Genomic DNA, 25,506 nt, shown 5'->3' on the forward strand with positions numbered 1-25,506 from the left:
TAAGCTCAAAAACTTAAGAAACCTTCAATTTTTATTGTACGAGCATGACTCATTCTATATACATAGAAGTGGGGATCCTAATTTGTAAGGCTTTAAAGGCAAGTGTCATCATCCCCACCTATTAGTGAGGCTTGAAGTGTCATCATCCCCACACCTAGTGAGGCATTCTTGGTTGTGTGCTATTGGCTCTCATGGTTCCCACACCTAAGCATCTATCTCAATATCATGGGTGATGGACCATGCTAGAGATTGTGTCATGAATCCCCCTATGATGTCCCCTCTTTTACAACGTTCCCATGAAACCCACATACACATGTAAACCACATGACTTGATAATCACATGTACACTCACATTCAATTTGGTGGAAATTTGAGTCTTGCATGCTCTCAATTGAGACCTACTAGCTTAGTCCACTCATTAGCACGCTTTAGATAGAATACTAAAAGCCACTTTTGTAAGCCATACTTTATGCTGGCATCCTAATTTTGTTCTTAGAAAACAATCTTCTGTTAAAGAAAATCATACACAATTATAGAAGTCATCAAAGCTCTCTACCTTTTGTGAAAGATGTTGTATGATAATATAGATTCTTACTAAAAGAATTTTCAACACACCTTTTCACCAAGATGGTGATACATGCATTGGGTATGGATGTGACTCTGAATTTGTTCTTGATTGTCCACTTGGGCAATGTGATACTTGGAGAGAGTGGCAAGTGGATAACCACTATTACTTTTGAAACCAAATCTAGAGAGATGAGGTGATATGAGGGGGTTGGTTTAAACAAATTTTGCTCTTGAGCTTGACACAGAGAGGAACTTCTACTACACAAGTTAAATTGCTCTTCTTCAGAAGCATTTTCGAATCTTATGGGCATCTTTCTTTGCCAAAAAATTGGTTTCAATGCATCCTTGGATGGGAATAAGCATATGTAGAATCTCTGCAAATGGACAAATTTCCACTGGAAAGAGACAAATGCACCTTCCCAAGTCAAACAAGATGTGAAGGAGTGAGCATGCCCTTTACACATTGGAAATAGTAAAAGAAAAGGAAAGGCATGGAGATCTACCATCCGATACCATTCCAAGGCAATTTTATTCATCTGGCAACCATTTTGACTGCCCATTACATCCAAGTGTTCTCATTGAAGGAAAGGCCATGCATGGTGAACTTTTGAAAACGAGCAATTTTGGGTAGGTACCAAATGATAGGCGCACACAATTTTACGTACAACATTTCTCTTTATCAAGGGGGGAGAGAAATTTCAAAATTGTCGGCTAATGTGACGTCAATTATATAATTCATAGTGTAAATTTGATTAATTTATGCTTTTTCCTTTCAAGTTTCCAATTGAGTGAACCCTAAAAGCCTTTCCTTAAGCTCAAGTGCTTGTTTACCGCCGAAAACTTCAAATTTGAAGAGAGACGGATTTCTATTTTTGAGCTGTAAAAAACCTTATATATATATATATAAAAAGGCTCTTAAGACATATTTTTGAAATTTTAAGAGGGATTTAAATGGGGACGGATTTCTATTTTGAGTATTTTTTCAAAAATCCAATTTGAGGAGAGAGTAAATAAGAAATAAGAATTGGTAATTGCTATTTTTAAAAAATAATATATATATTCAACAGTGACTTGGGGTTAAACATGGGACAGCCCTCGCCAGGACTGGGGAGGTCCCCGCGCCCGGGAGGGGGCCTGGACGGTGGCACATCCCGAGTACGTGTCCGCTTCGCTTCCGTCATGTTTCCATCTTCGTCGTCTTCTCGCTGAATCCAAACCCAGGCAACTGCACCTCCAACCCCCTCTCCTTTCCTCTTCTCACACCGATCGTTTAGCCAGTCGCACGTTGAAGAGAAGACGACGCAGCATTTCCTGCATCTTTTAGAAAGAAGAAAAAGAAGATCAAGAACGTCCCGAACGTCAAGACGCCATAGCTCTGGCTTTTCCTGCGTTGAGTCGGCTTCATACACCACATCAGCCCGCATCTATAAGGCGAAGAAGGTGAAGACAGAGCTCTGCTTCCGTGGATTGATCCTGTACAACGTAGTCGCCTGCATCTCTCTGCTTTCCTCTGCTTTTTCTCGACATACACCGTAGTCGGCTGCATCCGGCAAGAAGAAGAAGAATACTTTTTTTTTTCGTTTCTCCTTGCATCGATCCGCAGACCTGCTTCTGGCAAGGAGAAAAAGGTACAGAAGACGGAGATAGAGTGCTTCGTCTGCTTTCTCTTACATTCATTTGGCAACAGTGGTCTGCATAACTGCTCACAGAAGGACTTCTTTTTACATGCTTGGCCTACCTCCTTTATGCCCTTGGACATGACACTCTCCGGGTAAGCTCATCTTTACAGTGTTCAGATCGTCTAGGGCAAAGGCGTCTGCACTTCCAAGGGAATTTTGCCCTCATGTTTGCCCTTATTCACTGCATCAAGGGTCCTTTGCCCTCATTTTTCCCTTATTAATTGCATTTCCAAGGATATTTTTCCCTTATTAATTGCATTTCCAAGGGTATGCATATTTCCCCGAGAAAAGGAAGTCCATTTTTGATGCGAAAAATCTCCCATCTTTTTCTGGCACATTAAAAAACTCTTATTTTTTCCCCACCTTATCTGACCAGGGTTTCTGCAATAACAGACCCCTTGCAGCTTGGGGAATCTCATATTTTAGCAGAAGATTACTGCTCCCGGCATTCTGAATCTGATGATGAGCGGCATCAGGAACTTTCCACATCACAAGTGGAGAAAAGAACCGCTGTCCTGCACTGGCCAACCGACAAGGTCAAATCTTGGCTGCAAGAGAACGTGCCGTTTGGTCACAATCGCATGCAAGGTTTTTGATCTTTATTTTGGCTTTCCCTGGGCAAAAAGTACTGTACTAATTCGAGTATTATTGCAGTCATTTCTTGTAGTCTGTACAGATTTTGAGAATTGATGGTGCAGATAATAGAATTTGACAGTCGTGTGCTATTATTGATGGATGCTCGAAAAGTTGCCTTGGTACGAGGAAATGAGGCTGGATACTGAACATTTTGCCCGTTCATCCACCATGACGGGCAGTCATAATGGGCCCTTAGTCTTAGGTCTCGTTCCGTAGCCAGCAGAGTGCACCTTTGTCTACATTTAGGCGGTCATGATTGGCCTGCGGCCTTATTCTGTAACCAGCTAGTGTGTGCTTGTCATCAACGTTGACAACTCTTTAAAAAAAGTTTCCGCAACTTGAGATGTGCCGAACACTCTAGCTTCCAAAGTATGTTACTTTTTAAATGATGCACAGTAGAAGTGCTTCTTGAGTTTGTAATTTGTGAGCTCTTCTGAAGCATATAGCTATGTCCAGCACACATTGGTCGCAAATCTGTTAGTTGATCCTTGCCTATTTTGTGTCACACAACTTTTCCGATCTTCCATGGCAGGTGAGGCGGAGAGAAACTTCAGCCCTGTTAATGATCTCAAACTGAGGAATTTGGTAGCCGTGATTGTTTTGCAGGAACTTGCTAGCTGTGATTGTTTTGGAATGTGGTTTTAACCTGCACCTCTGTTGGGAATTCACCATTTGGTTCAGAATGCCCTGTGCATTTGGAACTTTGTCCACATACCTCTTGCATTCGCCCTCAAATACTTGAATTTGATAACCTGTACTCCTTGCCTCCTGAAAAAGTTTAGGAACTTTCATATAGGCTCATGAATCTCCTCCTTGATGGTTTTGTTCACAATTTGGGTTGATTATTGAATCTGAACTTTATTTTTTAAAAGCTGTTCTGCTCTTTTTTTTTTTTTTGGAAGTCTTGATTGTGACTAGGAGTTCTTCGAACATTGGTTTTTGTGTATTTTTCTCTGAACAAGAATGTTACATGCACTATTTCAGAGTGCTTGCGGGCTTTCCAAACCAAAGGAATAGATGGTTTAGGCCTCCTTACACTTCAACGGAACCATCCGGCTTGCATAGGGATGAGTGATTTTGACTGGTTACTTCTTAAGGTAATTAACAATGTTTGATTGGCCCCTAAGGTTAGATGTAGTTTTTAAGCTTTTTTTTTTTAAATAAAATAAAAAATTGAGCCATTTTTGTAATGCTTTGCTTTTACTTATAATATCGGATCATGTCCAGGCAGCAAGAAAAAGGCTGCTTTCTGGCTGTGGTAAGTTGGATCCTCTGTCAGGAGGACAGGACTTGAAATACAGCTTGAGTACTTCCTTCTGGACACCACCGTGTACACCAAGAAAGGGCTCTGAAATTACACCTCCAGATTCTCCTCAGTCATTTAGGTTCGTTCCCTTTGCTTATGTTAGTGCTATTGAAGTGCTGATGCTAGCGTTAGTGCTAGTCACAGTGCTAGTGAGTGCCAGTGACAGTCCTTGTGCTAGTTACAGTACTAGTGCTAGTGAGGTGGCTAGTGCTATTGCTGGTGGTAGTGCTTGTTCTAATAGTTTCAGTTTCAGATATCTTTTCTAAATATTTCATTGTGTGTAGTTGAGGTGAAGATATACACTTTTTTTTTTGGGTTGATTTCAGGCCAAGATCAAATAGTACTGGATTCAGGCATGCTCAAGAAGCACTAATGCTTCCAGCTCCGAGAAAGCTGTTTGCTTTTCCAAAGCTCACTTGGACATCTGATACTGCAAAAGATGAGCAGGTTGGATTACAATGGTATGCATATGCCATTATGAATTTGTGTGCTAATTAATGCTTGTCTAACATGGTCTTCAATAGAATTACGGGGATGTTTCTTGTCCATTTGGCATGTTTTTGGCCTTGTGTTACCAAACAATGGTTTCCCTTCTGCAGATTGAAATGCTGGTAACAGAGGTGCAATCCCTACGGGGGGAGGTAGTAAGTGCAGAGGAGCGAGAAACCACTCTTCAGGCTCAGTACGATTTCCTATTCTTTGTGGCTCCACTTTTTCTGATAAAATAATCAAAATGAATTCTGGGGTAGGACCTTAAAATGGTTCTGTTTATCATCTGCAATGATTTTAGTATTCTGTAGGTGATGTGATCTAAGATTTCGTTCATGGCAATGCTCTTGAGTTAAGCTAATCTCGTTGCAACATGCTTCATGTCCCTGTCATCTGTTATGTGCCTAGACCTAAGCCTTGAATTAGTGGGCCTAATCTTGTATGTGTAGGGGACCTTGTGAGATTAGGAGATAGCAGGTAGATATAGAGGGCTAAGGTTTAAAATTAATAAAACTAGGTTACCTCCTATCTATAGCAACACTTATCACTATACAAGTGATGCCTTGGGTTATTTTTGTGTATTTAGTTGTGCAATGCACTTTTGATGAGGGTATGTGCCTCGGCTAGAGTTCCTGCTCTTGTCATGGATATGATAGATCACGGATAGTCTTGTCGAGGGCTCCGACTTGAGGGGAAAGAAGGCATGATGGGAAGAGTTGTTGTAGGATTTTGATATGGAGATTTAGTATCGAAAGGGTAGCTTGAATAGGGTCGTAGATGCGTTGAGTTGAGTTTGAGTTTCATCGAGATTCAAGTTGACCTTTATGATTTTCTGAGGGGGCTATGTCAGATCGGTAAATATTTTGGTTGGTTTTGGCAGTAGCTCTAGGGAGGGAGCTCCCCCCCCTCCTCCTCTCCTCTCCTCTCCTCTCCTCTCCTCTCCCTCCCTCTCTTAAGTACTATCCTTGTACAAGATGCGGGTGCCTTATAGTCAAACCCCCATGCACTAGATTTTCCATCTTGTAGAAGTAAAACGCACATCATAAAAGTTGTCCAATAGAGTCTACTTTAAGTTGCCAACATTCAACTCATGACTCCCACCATTTGTAAGTCTATTGGTTAATATAAATAGGGTTTTATAGTCCTCAAGAGGTTTGGGGATGTCATAGATTGAATGAGAAATTAGCATTTTGCAACATGAGAAATTTGGGGCTTTTCTCCAATATGGAGTTGTTCATCGAATTGGAGATCTAGTGCTAGCAAGGATTTGGGGTTTTTTCAACCTTGAGCCTCGAGCATGAAATTGGAGCTTTTGCATTGACAAAAAATTGGGTCCCTTTGTTGCTCCCAATTTGTGCTCGAAATTTGAATATTTAGTCTTTGAGTTTAGTGTCGGAGTACAAGGACTTTTGAAGGCTATCTGGAGGAGAAACGAGAACGGAAACGTTCGAGGAATGGAAACGGGAAAACGAGTTTTAAGGGGTGGAAATGGCCGTTTCCTATGACAATATCACTTTGGAAACGAGAAACGGCCATGGAAATGGACGGTGTCTTGAAACGGAGAAATGCATTTCTAGGATTGAAACGGCCATTTCTTGTGACTGTGATCCAGACATTGCCTCCATTACTCCGAAGGGGGGATGGGGATTTTGGAGTCTAGTAGTGTGTTTGTTCGTGTGAACACCCCTTAGGGTGTGAATAAGGGTAAGGTCTAGGTCAAAAGATGAGGCTTGATGCTTGTAAAAGCAATGTACATGGTGGAAGTATTACTATAATTCATTCATTGTAGTGTTGCGCAATCTCTCTCCAGTGTGTCTCCCTCCCCTCATGCGGGAACCATTGTCATGGGTTGAGCTTCCATCCTCTCTCTACTTGCACTCTACTCCCACACACGTATCATGGATATCTTTCGTCTTGCATAGTTACGCATGTGTGATTTTGAATGCCAATAGTTTTGGTAAAAAAGCCATGGTTTCTTTGCATGGATGTGGAGGAAAGCAAGAAAGGGAGAACTCCCTTGCAAGGATGCAAGAATTTGAGAGAAGGTGAAAAAGCAACCCTCATACAAGCTGGACAGTAAGTCGTTTGTCCATGAAACCCTTGCTTTCTGCCCTTGGTTGTTGTCTCAGGCATAGAGTTAATCATGATATTCTTTGGGATTGTGTTTTAATCCATGTTGTAATCATGAGACAAGGTACTCATAGGCTTGTTATCTCAATAGAGAACATGATGGGTGATCTTGTGTGCAACAAATGGACAAGCGTGGCACCCATAAAGAGGCAATAGAGGGGGTGGATTGTTAGAATTTTGTGCATCTCATTGTGTGGGAATTGGCCTTGTATAGATGCATGTGTATTTTTCTCACCATTTATAGGTCGTGGGATATTAATATTCATATGAGTAGGGCAACTCTACCTTGTGTGACGTGTCTCTTTCTCTTGACTTTAATCATCCATTCAGAGGCACATTGCTTAACACCTATCTGCTGGCTAGTATTGCCATTGTAAAGTCTCTTGCTACATAATATGATGTTTATTGTTTGAGATCTCTCTCTCTCTCTCTCTCTCTCTCTCTCTCTCTCTCTCTCTCCTATGTGTTGCTTATACCAGTGCTATTCTATCATGGTATCATCGTCTAGGTTTCTTGTTGATTTGGCTCTTCTTACATCTTGTCTCTACATCGCTTGCTATTGTTCTCTCTCTTCCATCTGTGTTCTTTGTAAATCGCTCCTTTGGTGGCTCCAAGTGGTGGTCCAGCACTCGGCTTACGTAATTTTTTTAAAAGAAGGTGGAGTTTGGACTTTGGAGCAGGTGAGGTGGATGGTTGTTGTGTTTACAACAACGTTTTTGCGAGTTTCGGGTCTCCTACTTCGACGTTTTTGGATCGGGGATTCATTCGGGTGTTGTCAACCACATATTGGTTAACATATTTCTACAACAACTGCCATTGGGCTTTATAATTAGTCCTAGTGCTTTTATAAGCTTTTAACCTATAATTACTTATAACTTTGTCTTCGCACGACTCTTCCCACGTTAGGGATATCTCCCCACTAGGTGTTTCATATTTGGCGTGAGATTCTTCCATAGATCAGTCCTAATGCACATGCCAAAACAAGATTAGTACAAACCAAATAGAAGGGGTGCAAGCAAGCTCACCACCCAATTACAGGTTCACCCCATTGCAAATGACCCTCCAACCAAGGGCTAAGGTTCCACAAGTCGGACCATTCAAACCCTTCCTTTCTAGGAAGGACGGAGGATTGTCGTGGCATTATATGCCCCTAGTGTGGCTTTCCCCCCCTCCCCCTTCGGTGTAACCTCCCTCCAAGAGCGGCCAACCATGGAGAGAGCTCCCTCTTTCATGTCTTTGTTTATATTGATTGCTCTTTTGCAATGTTTGTACTTTGCCACTCTAGCAAGCTTTTCTTTAACTAATGAAACGATCTCTTGGAATAAGCACACATATGAATGCATGATGCACATGTAGCTTAGAGTATCAACAATTTGCTTTCTTGTATCCCAAATGTCCAATATGTCATCAAGTACATCATTGGCTAAAATCACATTGGGCTGTTGCCCAAAGATCTCTTAGTGGCCGTTGCCCAAGATCTAGAAATAATAAGTGGTCCATTGTCCAAGCTTTCGAAACATCACATGGGCCATTGCCAAGCTTTCGAAACATCACATGGGCCATTGTCCAAGCTTCCGGAACATCACATGGGCCATTGCCGATGCTCCATACCTTTTCTCATGTCTTGCATTGATTCACATATGGGCGGGACTCATTTAATCCAAACACAAGATCGATACCATTATGCCTTGCATGTTTCAAGATAATCACAACTTGTAAGCCTGAGAAATTAGGGATTTATGAAAGCTAGAAACTTCAGCCCATTTATGATGTATGAATTTCGACCTAGAGCTCTAGTAGTAGTATGGTTAGAGAAGACAAAAGTACAAGTAACTAAAGACTTTTTTGAGAATATGAACTCTCACTCCAAATAACATAAAGCTCAAGATAGAGCAAAAAGTATGTAAACTTACATAAAAAAGGGTGGAGTTTATTGAAGTACCAACTCTTTTGAAACCCTAAAATAACATAAAGAAAGCTCAAGATAGAGCAAAAAGTATGTAAACTTACATCAAAAAGGGTGGAGTTTATTGAAGTACCCAACTCTTTTGAAACCCTAAACTAAAAATGGGCAAACGCTCAATTGCACATGAACTAGAAAAGATTGTAGATGTGAGTACAAGATGTATTGGAAATATTGAGTACTCATAATATCAAGTGAAAGGAAGGATAGCTAGAGGAAGGCTCTTGGAAGTGTAAGAAATTTAAAGAAGATATTCCTCAAGATTGTTTCCCTAGGACATTTGACATTTCTTAGGTGGAGAAAGTGTTACACATGACCTGTCCTTTCGGCAGGTAGATGAGTGAACATGGGATTTGGAAGGCTAGGCAAGTGGTTGCAGTGGTCAATGTGGAGAGGAATGCATTGATTAAGGTATTGGTCCAAAAGGGTTTAGCCTTAGGAACGAATTGGCCACATGGCAATCATTGAGCAAGGGGGGATTGAGGAAAGCTTGAGAGTAGTGGCCCAATTTCCTAAAGAGCTTGAGAAGGAATGGTGCAATCTTTGTGTGCTCTCTCTACGAACTATTTTATTTACAACTGAAGATACAAACAAACACTTGTCATGTGCAAAACATGCGTTGGCTAATCCCATGCTAACCTTGAAGACAGAACAAGATAAAGACAAATCAGAACTTGAGTTTTGGAGCATGGGTTGTTGCTTCGGCAAGAGAATTTGATTGGTAGTGGACAAGGTTGCTGTTGGCCAGCGCACAAATGAGGAAAAAGGACTTGTTGGTAGTAGTTTTTTGTTCATTGTTCGCAAGATGATTGAAATAGCAAGTGCATATCCTATGCTCTTAGGAAGACTGTGGCTCATGAGCGGAACTACAAGAATATAATGAATACTCAGCTATCTCTCTCTCTCTCACCACATATCCGTCTCTCATAGTGAGGAACAGAGTATTGAGACAGGACCTATGGCAGCTCTATACACGAGAGACATGGATATCGCCTACACAGCCTCTTCCACCGAAGATGTATCATTGATGATGGATTTATAGAGAGGCCTAGATACATGGAGGGCTTTTTACCACACGGCTCTCGAGTGGCTATTGGTCAACTTAGAGTTCCATCACATCGATCGTAGATCGAGACTGGCAGAGCAACCACGGATCCCCCGAGAGGAGAGGGTATGCAGATTGTGTAGAGACGAGGTGGAGAGTGAGGAGCATTATGTATGCAAATGCAGAGCATATACAGCCATCAGAGAGAGATATCCCATTTTATTCAGAGAGCCACATTTCCTATGTCAGATCTTTGAGGCAGCAGACCAGCGCATATTGGGGAGATTCATTCTAGACATACAACGGCATCATTACAGGCTCAGACAGCTCCAGAGGGGAGACGACAGACACAGATTACTACATTTTTTCAGAGATCCATCCCACTCCCAGTCCTTACACGGCAGGGAATTACTCTCCAGAGAGCAGAGACACTCAGAGCCCGCAGGAGATAGAGGACACCTGGCTTTCGGACACCACGCCTATACCAGAGAGAGATGACAGAGATCAGAGCTCAGTTTCACAGAGAGGGTGCGGAGCGACTGGCTCGCTTCAGAGCAGACCTAAGCATGTTCTTCAGGGAGTTGTGGACACCCCCTTCATTGATGTATACCATTTTATACCCCCAGTATGGTACAGGATGGAGCTAGCTAGGTTGCATATCATGATTGTATACTCCATGCATATAGCTTTGTATTCTCCTAGTAGCAGAGCTCCATCCTCTCCCCCACTCATTGTACTTATTGCACACCCAGATTCAGCTTTTTAGTTCAGTACTTTTTCATTTTGTTGGGATGACAAGAGGATATTCCATACAGGTACCGATTTGTCTCATAGGCCGAGTTCGGTCTTTTGGAAGACGTTAATAAAATCTTTCTTTCTTTCTTTCTTTCTCCTCTGCAAGCATTTTTTGCATCAGCATGTTCCAAGATGTGCTTAGGGCTAAAAGAAGACTCCGAGAGCTTTCGCATTTAACAACACTCTGGTTGAAATAGGTTTGCATATCTGTTTGATTGGGCTGACCAATTGTAGGAGCTGTATAAAAGCACATATATCCTCAGATAACTTATGAGGCTCAAAGATAGCCCTTGCTTTTGTGTTTTCTTTAACAAAGCTTATTTTTGTGAAAAAACTTGTGTACTAAGTAGCTCTTAAACTTCTCTTATCAAAAATATATCCTAGGTTGTGAGAGTACATGTTATCTCAACCACAACTAAGAACAAAATAGGGGCCAGAGTGAAGGGAGAGAACAAAAGGGTTTTGCCTAAGACCTTGAACTGGTGCCTTGTCATTTGTTGAGAAGACCTTGCAAATGAGTCCCTCTTCTTTTGAGCATTCAGAAGAAGCTTCTATATTGGAGTTCAATGAGGCTTTCCTTAGCCGGCTGTGGCGAACCATGTTCTTCTTGCCACCATGTGGTATATTACTTCTTGTTGGGCCTTCTCATGGGCCTGCATTGGTTAGGTTGAGTGGTTGATCCGCAACTTTTTGTGGGTCGGCAATGTGACGAGAGGCTTGCTCGGGCTAAGGTGGCTTGGAGAGTGATCATACAATCGTGCCACAGAGGGAGCTTTGCCATCATTGACTTGGCCATTCAAAGTTATGTCCTTTTGGGTAAGATGATTGTTGACCCGGCTCTTGTAAAGCTAAGTCAAGGTGTGTCAATCCTTTCCCAGCCAAGTCTTGGTGCACTATGCCTCCATTCCATGCAATTGTCCATCCTATCGGTAACCCTTTGAAATCAATGGTGAAATAAATCACACAAGTCCACACATTTAACAACTCATGGAGCTCCCTCGGAGAGAATACCTTGTGATTTGTCCCATAGTTGTATTTCGTACTTGTACTCATATGGACAAGTGTTCATGGGTCCCGAGGCCAGATTTCTTTATAACATGGAGTGAGTATAACTGAAAAACAATAAGATTTTGTCATTGAAGAATCAGTTGTCGAAGTAGACTAAAATTATAGGTAGTCTCGGACATTCATTGGGTGAACATTTGCTCTCATTGGTCTTCCGAGACTGTGCACCAATAGGCACGCTCGTGCTAACGCCTGGCAAGGTGAAGCATCGCGAAGGGAGTGAAACTTGGTGCTCCACAATAAGCTTTGCTCCCACTTTTCCTCATACCTTAATGGCCTTCATTGGCTCCTCTAAATGTGAGGGCACAGTGAGGGTAAATCACGGGAAAAATCACCATCCCGGTGGTCTTCTATGGTGAAGGCAACTGAGGTTGATGCTTGCCTACACAAGACTTGTAAAAACAACATTTAATTTTAATACTATTTGAATTTGAAAATACAAAAAAAAGTACTTGACAAAGATTCAATTTGGGTTGTAAAGTGAGGAGTTTGTTTCTCCCTTTTAATGTAATCTCGGTCGGTGCAAACAATAAGTACAAGTATGACAGCAAGCAAGTATAGAAGTCGGGTACAAGGCAGATACAGGAGCTGCAACAAGCAGGCAGTCCAACTGGAGGCGGGTACAGAGCTGGCAGTAGCAGGTGTCTGTAGGCGGGTATAAGATAACAATAGTCGAGTACTTCAGTAGCAGTCAGGTACTCCAGTAGGTACAGGCAGGTACTCTAGCAGTAGGCGGGTACTCCAGCGGGTACAGGGGGGACTCCAGCAGCAGGCGGGTACTCCAGTGGGTACAAGTAGGCGGTACTCTAGCAGGTATAGGCGGGTACCAGATACAACAGCAGCTGGTTGGTGTGAAGGCGTGTCTAGGGACAGCAGCACATGCCAGTTGGAGGCGGATCTAGGGTTGCAGCCAGAGGCGGGTGCAAAGGTAGCATACAGGCGGGTACCAAGGATGGCAGCCGCCTTCTTTTCCATCAACCACCGCTCCCTCCACTTACCATCCACGTGTGGGGTAGGAAGTATTTCTCATGCGGTCCTTAATTTAAATATTATTAAATCTTAATTAGTGCTGTGGTTAGCCATTCCGAGCATTTGGCCGCGTTTGTTGGTATGTCAGTCCATTGCAGACTTGGGGAAAACTTTGGTCCATGATTTTGATTTTTGAATATTGGGTTGGCTTGGATCCTCATCTGTTTCCTAATCCAAGGGTTACCTTGTATAAAAGTGCATGATGCCCGTTTGCAAGCTTCTTTATTAAAGCGATTTTTGTGTGAATGCATTCATGGGTGAGTGAATCTTAGTCACAAGGGAGGCATACGTGGCATTGAATTTGATTTGTTACTCCTGTATATTTGCTGCAGGATGCACCATCTTGATGAGGTACTTAGAACTGCTGTTCTGGCTGGGTACCTATATACACGAACGGTAATTCTTCATGCCCATAATGCTCGAAAAGTCTGATAGATGGCTAGTAGGTTTGGGGACATTTACTCAACAGTCTTGGAACTCTTACAGCGATGGGTGCCCTTACTGGGTGAACCGTTGATAGATGATAATGTGGATGATGATGATTGGCTTCAGAGATTTTTGGTCTTGCAAGGATCGTCAATTTTTTTCTACTTGCGTGCAACAGGTTTGTGGTTGTACTTAACTCAGACGTGCCCAATGCTTACAATCATCTGTTCTCTCTTTGGGCAGTGGCATTCGCTCCAAAGAAAGAGCTTTCTTGCATGTATGATAAAGTTTGGTCATTTTCACACAGATTTGAGACCCCAAGGAACTATTACTTTGGATGATATTGTTGAAGTCGGCCCATTGCCAGCACAGATGCACTATCAAAGCGATAGTGAGCATTGGTTCTCCTTTCACATCACTACATGCCATGGGCTGAGACTGGAGTGTTCTACTAAGTTGAAGCTTCAGGTAACTTTTGTAAGCTGTTCTAGCAGCCATACCAACAGCACCTTCGACAACTATGTTTCTTGATAAACTTGTTTTTGTCCCAGATGGACTCGTGGTTAACTACCCTCGGAGTTGACTTCAAAGCAAGGGACTCCCTACAAAATCATGAATGTTGGAATGGAAACGGTGTGGCGTTCTAATTTATAATAATACTGGTGTGGTGACCAAATTGTCGGCCGTTCTCTAGATAGCTCTAGGCTGGTGCCTCTACTGCCACTTACTGCGTGTAGAAGTGTCAAAGCACCTACAAAACGTCAAGGCTGAAACGGAAGGCTCAAAACAAAGCTTTGTAACTACCATACATGTTTTCTTTAGCCAAAGTGGCAGGTTAAATTAGCTTGTTGGTTCAAGGGCATGTGATGGCTTTGTGATTGTCCATTTTTAAATGTCTTATTAGAGATGCTCCCTTTGAATTCAAGGGAATTTGTAAGTTTTCAGAACTAAGAGGGGTTGTACCTCTACAGTGGGAAGAAATGTATCGGATGTGGCTTCATACAATTGTGTGATCATGCGAGTCGTGAATAGTGCTTCAGCTCTTCAAGAGCTTGACCTAATCCCTAGGTCAAATATATGGTGTCAGATTTTTTTTCCCCCATTTTCTCGTGTGGTGGTTTTTGTCCATGTACAAGGATTTGACTTTGTTTCTTTGGAAGACAACCCTAATGCTTGATTTGCTTTGACGACTTTGTACCTCCATTAGAACGATGGAGGCAAAATGCATGTACAATGTAATTTAAGTATTGTAAAATAATTTCATATATATTTTGCAAAATTGTGTCAGGAATTTACATTTTTAATTAATTCAGCTTGATTATATTACATGATTACATCATAAAGAGCTAAATTGTTTAAGCACATTTTGTAAAAATCTACCAATGATATTTTTATGTATTTCACAACGATAATTCAGCTTATTTTTAGAATCTCTCTCTCTCTCTCTCTCTCTCTCCACACTATTGTATAAAGTACGATGTGCAAATCGAAATTTTGCTGTCTATAAAAGACTATGAAAAATAAGTACCCAAAACTATTTTTTGGTATTAATTAACGAGTTTGGGCAATGCGGAGACTTTTTGGTATTTTAATTAATTAGTTTGGGGAATGAGACAATGGCTTCAAAGGTTTTTGTAAGTTGCAATGAAGTGCTTGATTTAGCATATATAATAATTCTAGATCTTCCTTGACAAGTAATAATTGACAAGTGGCTTTTTTTGCATGATCGATCCAGTTTACCATGGCGTTTTGCATATACACTTTATGAGAGTTATCTTGTGCTCTCTTTGTTGAGCAGATTCTCTCTCTCTCTCTCTCTCTCTCTCTCTCTCTCTCTCTCTCTGTGTCATGTCTAGTCAGAAGCCAAGCAAAACGTCGTCTCTTCCATTGTCTTCCTCCCTCCCTCCCCTCTCTCCCTCTCTCAAAGGTGCCAAGCAACCCTCCCTTCCTCCCTCCCTCCCTCCCTCCCTCAGTCGTGCCTCCCTCTCTCTCTCTCTCTCTCTTATTTGTGGGTCTTACATGGATTGCAAAGGGGAGGCTTTGGGTTTTTTTTGTGAGGTTGCACACGTGAAGGATTCGGGATTGGGTGAGAAAAGGGAATTGCTTCAAACTACATGCAATAGTTCTCCTAAGGTTTAGGGGCTGTCACTTTGTAAGGCTTCTATTTCCACTTTGTGAAGGTACCACGTAAGGTAGTAATTAATGCTTGCGAAAAGCGTAACTAATGCTCAGGAACAGCGGGCATTAATATTTGACCCAAGGTAAGTTTGAGAAGGGGCACGAGGAGTTACTGGCAATTGTCCCAATTTCGAGGCACACTCAAGGAGGGTACGTAAGTCATCTGTGGGCTCCAGCCACTCCTTTCCTCTGTGGCTAGTTGGTGGGCTAGTTCTTGCATGCGGATATCAACGTTGCTGAGCTCTGTAGAAATGGTTGTTTCTCTGATCATCCGTTTAGTATCCAGCGCTTTGTTGCCACTTCTTGTGCTCTTCTGGTGATAGTAGCTTCGCTTTGATTGGCTTTAGTAATTTGAAATACTTGTTGTGTTGCCAATCTTTGTGCATCTTGTAATTGGTTTTCTAGTTGATATTGTTTCTTGGATTCTTTGCGCCACTATTTGGTTAGTGATGATTATTTCATTGAGAGCCTTTAGTTTTTCTGCATGTGCTTTGTTAACCTGCTCTCGTACTTGTTGCAGTCCTTGTACTCTTTCTTGTTCTTCTTTGAGGTTGGCTGGGAGGAGCTCTATTTGTTGTCGAAGCATATCCTCAGTATGCTTTGTGCTCTCCTGGTAATCCTGCATTTCCTTGGCATGCCTAGTTGTTAGGCTCTTTGTGTGAGCTATCTCCTTTTGTATTTGCTCCTTTGCTTGCTCCAGCCTTGCATTCAAGTCAATATTCTCATTTAATTTTTGTACAATGGTTTGACTCAAAACCAAGTTATTACTCTCCAATGCGCTGTATCTTGTTTCTTGTTGTTCTGCAGTCTGTAAACTCTTTATGTGATTACTTCTTTATGAGTTTCCTCTACTGCCGCCAAGGTATCTTCACACTTTGTGTTTGGGCATTGGCCTCTTCTAGCTCATTTAAAGCAGTAATTTAAAGCAATGAATAATTTTTTTTTTGTGGCCCTTGAAAAGATAGTATTCATAAATGCAACGTAACAAGAATGTTGTCAACATTGAAAAGATAGTATTCATAAATGTAACGTAACAAGAATGTTGTCAACAAATGGAGTGGTGTGGTGAGTGCAGAGGGCTGTAACATCACATTTTGTAATGTATTAGTGAATTTATTCAAAGCTATTGTAAATACGTGTACATTATAAATATATATATATATTTTGTATATAATATAAATAGATTTTCTATGTGTGTATATACTTGATACACTCTCCAATAACTAAGAAACATGCCTTTCCTTGAAAGAATACTTTTGTTTTTGTAAACGCAGTGATTAGATTCTCTATGTTATAAATTGGAGCTTGAGTCACATATTGTAACTTTTTTCTTTGTTTTTTGTATGGTGAATTGCTTTTGTTGGTGACCTTGGTTTTTGCGAGTAATAGACGTGCTTCCACTTCAATGGCCTTGGTCTTTATGTAGTACTCTTTCTCATCTACCTTTGAAGTAACTTGTTGACCTGATTTGAGTATGCTAGTGTGAAACTAAAACTAGTAGCTTTATTTTGATCATTGTGTTTGTGATGCTCCTCCATGAAATAGAGCTTGGAAGTCGCTTATTAGAACCTTTGTTTGACTTGTAGTACCAGTTTTTATATGGGAAGTTGCCATGCCATGTGGCACCACCACAATCTGATATCCCTCTTTGCTCTCTTTGTAAATATGCGATAGATGTTAGAATCATCTTGAACTACAAGTAACATGTGAATATCTACCATATACCATTTATCTTTTATGCATGGTTATGTGAATTTTTACTTTGTTCATGCTTTATGGTAAACTATCATAGATTTTAATGCATTACACAAGACTTTGCATTGTATTGAATTCATGTTTTGTAATCTTAACATAATGAACTTTAACCCACTTAGAGAAAAAAGAAGTGAATTTATTACTTTTTTTTAAATGTGGAGTTAAAAAAGAGGAGTTATTACTTTTTATGATATTATCTACGCACCTGCACCACCTGGTTTTGGTTTTAAGGACGCGATTAAGAAACAACTCTAATTACAACAAGTTAAGCAATGGTACGTTTGGCAACCTCCAAAAGAAGAAGTAAGGAGATTCCAAGAATGGTTCTCTAAGGACCAAGAACTAAAGGAAGTCAAGAATGGTTCTTCAAGAAGTAAGAAGACAAAACACTCGAGGAATGTTGTTGAGGCTGATGGCTATCTCTTTCTGGTTACGAAGAATCTTTATAGGTGTAATAAGTATATGATGATAAGAGGACAATAATCAAGTTTTGAGTAAAAAAACAAAGGGTCCATTATTGCAAAAGAGAGCAATGAGGCATGCTAAGAAGGCCTTAAAGTCTTAGATAGGGAAGGAAAATTTTAAAAATCAAACAAATGAATATGAGGATTTAAAATGCTCGGAGTCAAGCCATGTAGTCAAATATCATAGAAAACCATTGAGAAGAAGAGGTGCATCAAGGTAACAGATGATATTCTCAAGTATCTTTACACTCACACACACATACACGCATTTGTAAGTTCTATCAATGGAGGTATGAGAGTTTTAAGGTAAGGGAGTGTGTTAACCACTTCGTTGCTTAACATGGTGTCACCTACTCGGCCTACCGTAAGGTGCTTTGGCATCTTATCTACTTAAAAAGGCACTTATCTTTTGCAAGATAGTCCTGAAACATATAAAGCAATTGTTAACTACAATGGTTAACATTACTCCTACTATTTTTGACCAAAGAGTGGTGGCACTTCATGTAATTCATTTTATATAAAACCGTGCTAAGCGCTTCATGTAAAAAGATATGGGATGACCGAGCTTACGACGTGTAATGCCGACCATGAGCTACAAAGCTTAAGTGTACTACATAGAGCTAGAGAACCAATTTTAGGCCCCGAATTATTAATGGGCGGTCGACCATTGTAAAAAGTGAGCTCTTGTATATAAGTGACTTAATGAAATATGAAAAGGATACAATCCCATTATCACATTTGAGTACTTCTTCCCCGCTCGTGTGGTTATGGTGGTGGCGAGCTTGTGTGTTGATGCATGTTTGCTTGCTTGATTGTGAGTGTGTGCTTGTAGGTGATGCTCTCTATCTTCTCTCCCTTCCCTTGTTCCCCCCCCCCTCTCTCTCTCTCTCTCTCTCTCTCTCTCTCTCCCCCCCCCTCCTTACACACATGAAGGCATTGAGATAGGAGTTGAGCTTTCCATAGCTCCTTCTCTCATTGCTCTCTACCTAGCACATGGAAGCTTCACTTGGGTGACACAAGTGGTGGTGGAGTGAGCCTCTAGCGGCTTCAGATCGAGGAGTTAACCCTCATAGAGTTGGCTAAGTGGATGCTCCACAAACTGAACCTTGCATCCTCTCTTCTCTCCTCCCCTTATGCAAGGTGAATGTTCATTTAGGTGAACATCTTTGGCGCCACTATCAAGGATAGCACTTAGCTGCTTAGGGTCCTTCACAATCTCTTCCTAAGCTAGGGACTTATCTTGCTCGGATGGAATACAAATCCACTGGTTGTAGGAGTCTTGTATGAGTTGCTTGTTTGATTTGTGTTTTTCTTGGAACAATGGAGTTGCAATGGAGCATTGGTGGGAGCAATAGGAGCTTCAAAGGCTACATCGAAGTCGGAAGCAACAAATAAGTGCCCTAATTTTGCCATTGATTCCATTGATTTTTGGTTTCTCTTCAAGTAGATAGAAAAACTGCATGTTAGCTTAATTACACTATTAATCCTAGGATATTAGGTTAAACTAGGCATTCCTTGCATCATTAGGTAGCTTAGGACTAGCCTAACCTATTCATAAAAAGAAAACCTAAAAAAATCATCACCAAGGGAAAAAAATCAAGGAAAAATCCGACACAACCCACTCTCGGGTTGCATTTTTGAGAAGTGAATGCTTGTTCCTTCACAGAGGAACAACTCTACCTTCCTTAGCCATGCCCATTCACTTCTAGTTTGAGAATCTCTCCAAATCTAATCCATAAATGGGAGTAATGGGCATTAAAAGAGCATAAATATTGTGCAGCTGACTCTGTCAAAAGAATATTGAGAGGTGGCTGTCAAAGATATGCCATTTCGACGCTATTAAGACATGTTTTCTAGTCTGTGAGCGAACACCCGTTCCTTCACAGAAGAATGACCGTTCCTCCATGAGTGAACGACCGTATTTCAATACCGTTTCCCCTCCTAATGATCCGCGCTATCCATGATTGCCCTTTCTCCAAATCGAACGTCCGTTCCTCTGAGGAAGAACCATTCCATGAGTGAACGACTGTATCTCATGACTGTTTTCCCTACTAGTGAACGTCCTTTGTCCACGCTATCCCCACGAACACACTTTCTCTAAATAGAACATCCGTTCCTCTGAGGAAGAATGCCCGTTCCTCAAACTATCAAACGGTCGCATCCTTTGAGACTAACGAGCGTCCATTCCTCCTAGAGGAAACGTTTGTTCCCTAGTCGACCTACTTTTGAATTGTCACTTGTTTGCAAACGTTCGTTCCTTAGCAAGAGAAAGTTTGTTCCCAAAATCATGTCCTTGACTCTGCATCCTCATGTTTGAGAAAATGAATGGTCGCATGTCTTGTTAAGCCACGCCCATACCTAAATAAACGAACGTCCATTCCTATGAGAACGAACCGCCATTCCTAACTTCCAGAAATTTATGTTTAAGGTCAATTGGTGAACGAGGGTCACTCAAGGTAACGGAGGTTATGGTGGAAGGTCTGGAGGTGGCAAGGGTACGTCATCACGTACCCTAAGGATACATTGCTAGGCCACTTCATGGCCAAGTTGAGGTGCATTGTGATGTGCCGGTGTGCTGGCAAAGCTAACCATTACCTTGGATTAGGCGGTAAGGCGGCCTGTGAAGGGCCTAGCTTCAACAATTCTTTGGTAGTAGCAATTTGATGTTTCATAAGTTTCCCATCTCTGGCAGTAAGCATAGTAGAGAGTTGGTCTAGGTGTCAAATGTGAGCACCCATATTAGTGTGGTTTGCTCGGCAAATCGAGAACCACACTAGTTCTCTCTTAGGATAAAGATGAGGTTGACCGGTCGGGTCACAACCTTGACCTAGTCTCCATTGTTGGGTCATTTGTTGCATCAATGCAGCTGCTGCTGCTAGCTGCTCTACTTATTGTCTTGAAGAGGATTCCTTCCATTCCCCTTCATATTTTGTGCTTGTGGTTTTAAAGGAAGCTTCAAAAGTGCCTTCATGCAATTTTGGGGAACGAGTTCCCTTGAAATTGTCTTGCATTGCTCTCAAAGGAGGTGTGTCCAAGGGCATATAGGGAATTATGCAAGGCTACATCTTCAAGTCCCTCTAGGAGAATCGACTGATCAGTATTTCATCAGAGAACTTGTGCTTGTGGTTTTAAAGGAATCTTCAAAAGTGTCTTCATGCAATTCTAGGGAACAAGTTCCCTTGAAATTGTCTTCAAAATCCATGGCACTTCTATAGCATTGCTCAAAGGAGGTGTGTCCAAGAGCAGATAGGGAATTATGCAAGGCTACATCTTCAAGTCCCTCTAGGAGAATCGACTGATCAGTCTTTCATCAAAGAACTTGTCCCTATCATTACAGCGAGAGTGAAGATATCTCACCGGGTTGATATAGTCCCGGATGGATTCTCCCTCCTTCTACCTCAGATTATACAATTGTTTGACCAAACTCCATCGAGTTCCTTGTCGAATACCTGACCTTGAAGGCCTCTTTCAAGGCATCAAAGATAGCCTTGTCTTCTATTTTTAGTGATCGAAACCACTGTCCCGCTTTTCCATCAAGGGTGAGGCCAAAGGCACTCACCTTAATCTGGTCTTGTACATGGCCAAATGCTTCACAAATCTAGTTAAACAGCTCCAGATGAGATATGGGATCCCCCAACCCATCTAACTTAGTAATTAGTTTGGAGATATGGGCTAGTTTATTCCTTTCTAGTCTTGGCAATGGCATCAACTATGTGGGTGCCAATGGTAGCATCCTTGAAGCTACCCCCTCCCTAGTTCCATGGCTAACCTCAACATTTCAGATGTCAACCCTATAGCAGTTGGTCAGAGTTGGTATAGGTAGAGATAGAGGAGGTGGAAAAGCAAAGCACGGAGGGTAATATTCCATATGTGGATCATGCCTTAGACCAATGTCTTCTCCATAGGGATCCGTATGATGGTATTTGGGGTACACTCCTCGGGGTGGGTAGTTATTATACATGGGTGCCATGTGTTGGTTTGGGGGGGTGAATCTCTCCCCTTGGTAAAAGGTTTAAGGGCATGGGTTAGCTAGTTCTCGACCTAAGCTTGGCATTGGTCTACGTTCTTCAAATGAATCTGCTGGGCAAGGAAATCAGCATAGCTCCCTAGACTGTTGGATCAGTTTGGATTAGGTTATTTGGGCCCTATCCCACCTCCATTTGAAGGAGGTGAGGAGGGAGAGGTGACTAACAACACCGTTTTCGAGCCACCTGAACCAAGGAGCCCACCCCCAAGGATATTGAGTCATTATGTGATGGAGGGTGAGCACATATACCCCGTATACCTACCAGTAGTTGTAGCACGACATGGGTGGGACTTGAACAGTATGTCTAAATAATCACTTATGCAATGCTATCACTACGTTGGACCTCAACGAATAGCTGAATGTCCGGTCAAGAAAGGGATGCCAAGTACTCCTATGAGTACCCCTGCCTTGAGTCCCTTATGCACATGTTGTGGGATAGATCATATGTATAAGGATCCATTGAGAATGGGTGTACTTGTTGGAAAAGGAAATGAAGCTAAGCCAGGCACCATCATTAACTTGTTGAGTGTGCGGGATGGCTTCATCCACACAATGCCTCTCAATGCAGTCAACAGCAGGAGGAGAGCTGCTACTCATGTTGCCGCCATCAAAGCATCCACTTCACAAAGGTAGGAAATCCTAGGACAAGCAAGGATCTTGTCTTCCAAAGATATTCATGAGCAAGTACGAACAACTAGGTGCACTCAAAAGAAAAGGGCCACAAAGATCGGCAAAGGAGACAGGCGTGTTACTATAAAAATTGGATCTCTGTGAAACGAGGGGATGAATAAAAATGTGTCCTACTCCTCATTTGATGAAGAGAAAATGCTACCATGCATCCCTCAAGCAAGGGAATAGATAAACCTTGACCGTCTGTCTGCCCAAGAAATTGGCTAAATACCTGAATCCCCTCCTTGAGGAGAAAGGTAGGCTAAAGGTGGCTCCAGTGCTAGGCAAGGACTGTAAGGCTCAATTGGAGGAGGGACCTCAAGTAGTACAGGCTGCAGGAAGTTCCTTGATGCCTAACAACATAGAACCAATTGATGAAAGCCATTAGCTAAAGAAAGAACTTAACCACCAGGTACTCTTTAGAGATCTCCCTTGAAAGGTTGAACTAGAATCAATAACAGTTCTGCATCAAGTGGACCCTGTTTTGCGGCTTATCTTAAGGATCTAAGGGATGACTGCCTAAGAAACTCACACTGATGTTCATGTTCTTACACCATACACTTTGATAAGCCTAATCATGAATAGGGATCATCTGATTCACAAGCCCACCCTTGTTCTAAGAGACATTGTTGGTCTTTCTTTCCTTCACAAGTCTAGATTCCCATGAGCACCTTGCTTGAAGATAGCCCGAGTCTATGGAAGGATTGGATGGAAAGATTTAAGGCTTGGAGTTGGAATGGAGGAGCGAGTGGAACTAGGGAATCCCAATAAGTTAAATGCCGAGGGATCCATAGAACCAGATGGAATCGCAGGTGCACCTACAATACATGTGAATAAGTTAGGAAAATATTTTGAAGGAGATGAACTTAATGCTGCAATACTTCTATGTTTTGATGAGATTCAAGTCATTGCCATCTTGGGTGGTGACACAAGAGTGAGAGCAATGCTGGGAAAAATAGGGAAAACCTCTTATTGATGACATTGCATTGATTGTGAAACTAGCTGATGAAGCCACCACAAAGGCCATAGGTATTCTACGAGTTTTGAAGGTTAAGATTATTGGAACCAATTTTTGACACACCTTTGTGGTGATGAACTTCGGCGAGTAACCAGTTTCCTATGATTGCATCCTAGGATGACCATTCATGAGAGAAACCAAGATGATCATGATTGAGACACAGATCACAACTACATTCGAAAAAAATGATTGATTTCTAAAGGTGCACCTAGCATTTGGAAGATCCATCCAATGAGTGGGGGACTTTTGGCAAAAGATTAAGTGACTACTGCTAGGTCTACAATAGTGCACTTGTGGCAAACATGTAACAAAACATTAGAAGATGAAAGGGATAGTATGGAATTTACACCTCTCCAAGAGCCGAAAGACTTTGAGAATTAGATGCACATTCTTACCACCATGGATATACTTCCAAAACAAATGGGTACAAGATTCGCCAATGACAGATGGGAAAGAAATCACATCTCTTTATATGTTGAGCACCGCATACATGCTTGACACTATGAACCATGAACCCATGAGCATCAAAGAAGTAAGGTCATTACATAGGAGATTTACTCGTGAGACCCTTAGAACAAGTAGTTTCAAGGGAAAGGAAGCTTATGTTTTCCTAATAGAATCTGAGGAACACTGGCTGAGGTATGGAGTTATTGATGTACATTTTGACTTTTGCCAAGTTTGGCAAAAGGAGCTTAATGAGTTCCCCATCCTGGTTGACAAGGTAACCATTAAACGGAGGAGTCGCCTTACAATTAGAACCCCAAAAGCTCTCTTACTCCACTCATAGAACACAAAACAAAAAGGTGGTACAAGCCGAGCGAGAGGCCAAAAAAGGAATGGATGAAGAAAGCGCTAAAGCAGAGGAGACCAAACAGGTTCCCGAACACTTCAAAGCCTACAAGGTGGATGACCACTTTGTACAATATGAGAAGGCTCAAATAATCCATGATGGAAAGCCTGGGATGTCTTATGATGGTCTGACTGAGGTTAAGTAGATCAACTTGGCAAGTCCAGGTGAAGATCCAAGACCTATCTATATTGGGAAAGACCTCTTACAGAAGAAGAGAGAGACCTTACTAACCTACTCACTGAATTCCAAGACTGCTTTGCCTAGAAATACACTGATATGAAAGGTGTACCTCCTGACGTGGTCAAACACACCATCCCCATGATGGAAGGGGCAAGGTCTATAAAGTAAAGAGCATATCCTACGAATCCTAAGTACTCTAAGATGATATGTGAAGAGATCGATGATTGACTCATAGATGCTGGCATTTTCAAAATAGAGTACACTGAATGGGTCTCACCCATTTTGATAGAACACAAGAAAAACAGAAAAGTGAGAGTGTGTGTGCACCTCAAAAAGGTCACTATAGCCACTATATGAGATCATCTGTTACCCTTCATAGAGCCTTCATAGAGCATGTGCTGGAGCGTGTTGCAGGGCAAAGGAGACCTACATCTTTGACAGGTTTTCTAGCTACAAATAGGTAATGATAGACCCAAAGGATCAACACAAAACGACTTTTGCCACCACTGAATGAGGCACTTATGCATACCGTGTCATGCCATTCAGTTTGACCAATGCCCAAGGGACCTTCCAACAGCTGATGTGCATAGCCTACAAGGAGTATTTATGGAAATTCCTTGAAGTCTTTATAGATGACATCAACATTAATTCTACATGGAAAGCTCATCTATGGTGTTTGAGAAAAGTACTAGAGAGATGCAGACTCTACAGAATGTCTCAACCCTTTGAAATGCCAATTTTGGGTTTGGCATGGAGTGATCTTGGGACATATTGTTTTAGAACATAGCATTTCCATAGATGACAGCAAGGTGCAATTCATTCTTGAGTTGCTACCCCCTACTAACTTTAAGGGAGTCCAACGATTTATGGGGTATACTGGTTATAACCGATGTTTCATCTTTATGTATGTCGACATAGCTTGTCCCCTTTACAAGATCTTGGTTGTTTTTGAATGGATAGAGTAGTGCCAACACGTGTATAATACATTGGCAAGTGCTCATATTTTAAGATCTCCCACTTGGGAAATCATATTTCATGTCTATATAGATGCTTTGGCTTTCGCAATTGGTTGTGTACCGGCAACAACCAAGAGAACACATGGAATTCCCTGTTAGCTTTGCCAGTCAGCATTAAACTAAGTAGAACAAAACTATACCACCATGGAAAGAGAAGGGTTAGCAATGGTCTATAAAGTCAAAAAGTTTTGTCATTATCTTTTAGTGACTAAATTCGTT

The 25,506-nt window shown here is 41.6% G+C and overlaps 1 protein-coding gene across 2 annotated transcripts; it reads left to right on the top strand.

Annotated features, from left to right (window-relative positions):
- Positions 1-1,773: 1,773 nt before the first annotated feature.
- Positions 1,774-14,141, top strand: LOC147620966 (uncharacterized). 2 transcript variants are annotated; one of them, XM_086825257.1, is made up of 10 exons: positions 1,774-2,338; positions 2,623-2,834; positions 3,867-3,979; positions 4,110-4,267; positions 4,515-4,635; positions 4,788-4,870; positions 13,037-13,100; positions 13,191-13,308; positions 13,438-13,598; positions 13,682-14,141. In XM_086825257.1, the coding sequence occupies exons 1-10, from the start codon at positions 2,313-2,315 to the stop codon at positions 13,775-13,777; spliced, it is 1,152 nt and encodes a 383-aa protein (XP_086681383.1). In that variant the 5' UTR covers positions 1,774-2,312; the 3' UTR covers positions 13,778-14,141. The 2 variants fall into 2 exon arrangements, with proteins under 2 accessions (XP_086681383.1, XP_086681384.1); XM_086825258.1 differs by having other exon boundaries at positions 1,795-2,338; positions 2,640-2,834.
- The last annotated feature ends 11,365 nt before the right edge of the window (positions 14,142-25,506 follow it).

The sequence above is a fragment of the Cibotium barometz genome, chromosome 31 (assembly GCF_041138505.1).
Source record: "Cibotium barometz isolate CiBa-2024 chromosome 31, ASM4113850v1, whole genome shotgun sequence".
Lineage (NCBI taxonomy): Eukaryota > Viridiplantae > Streptophyta > Polypodiopsida > Cyatheales > Cibotiaceae > Cibotium > Cibotium barometz.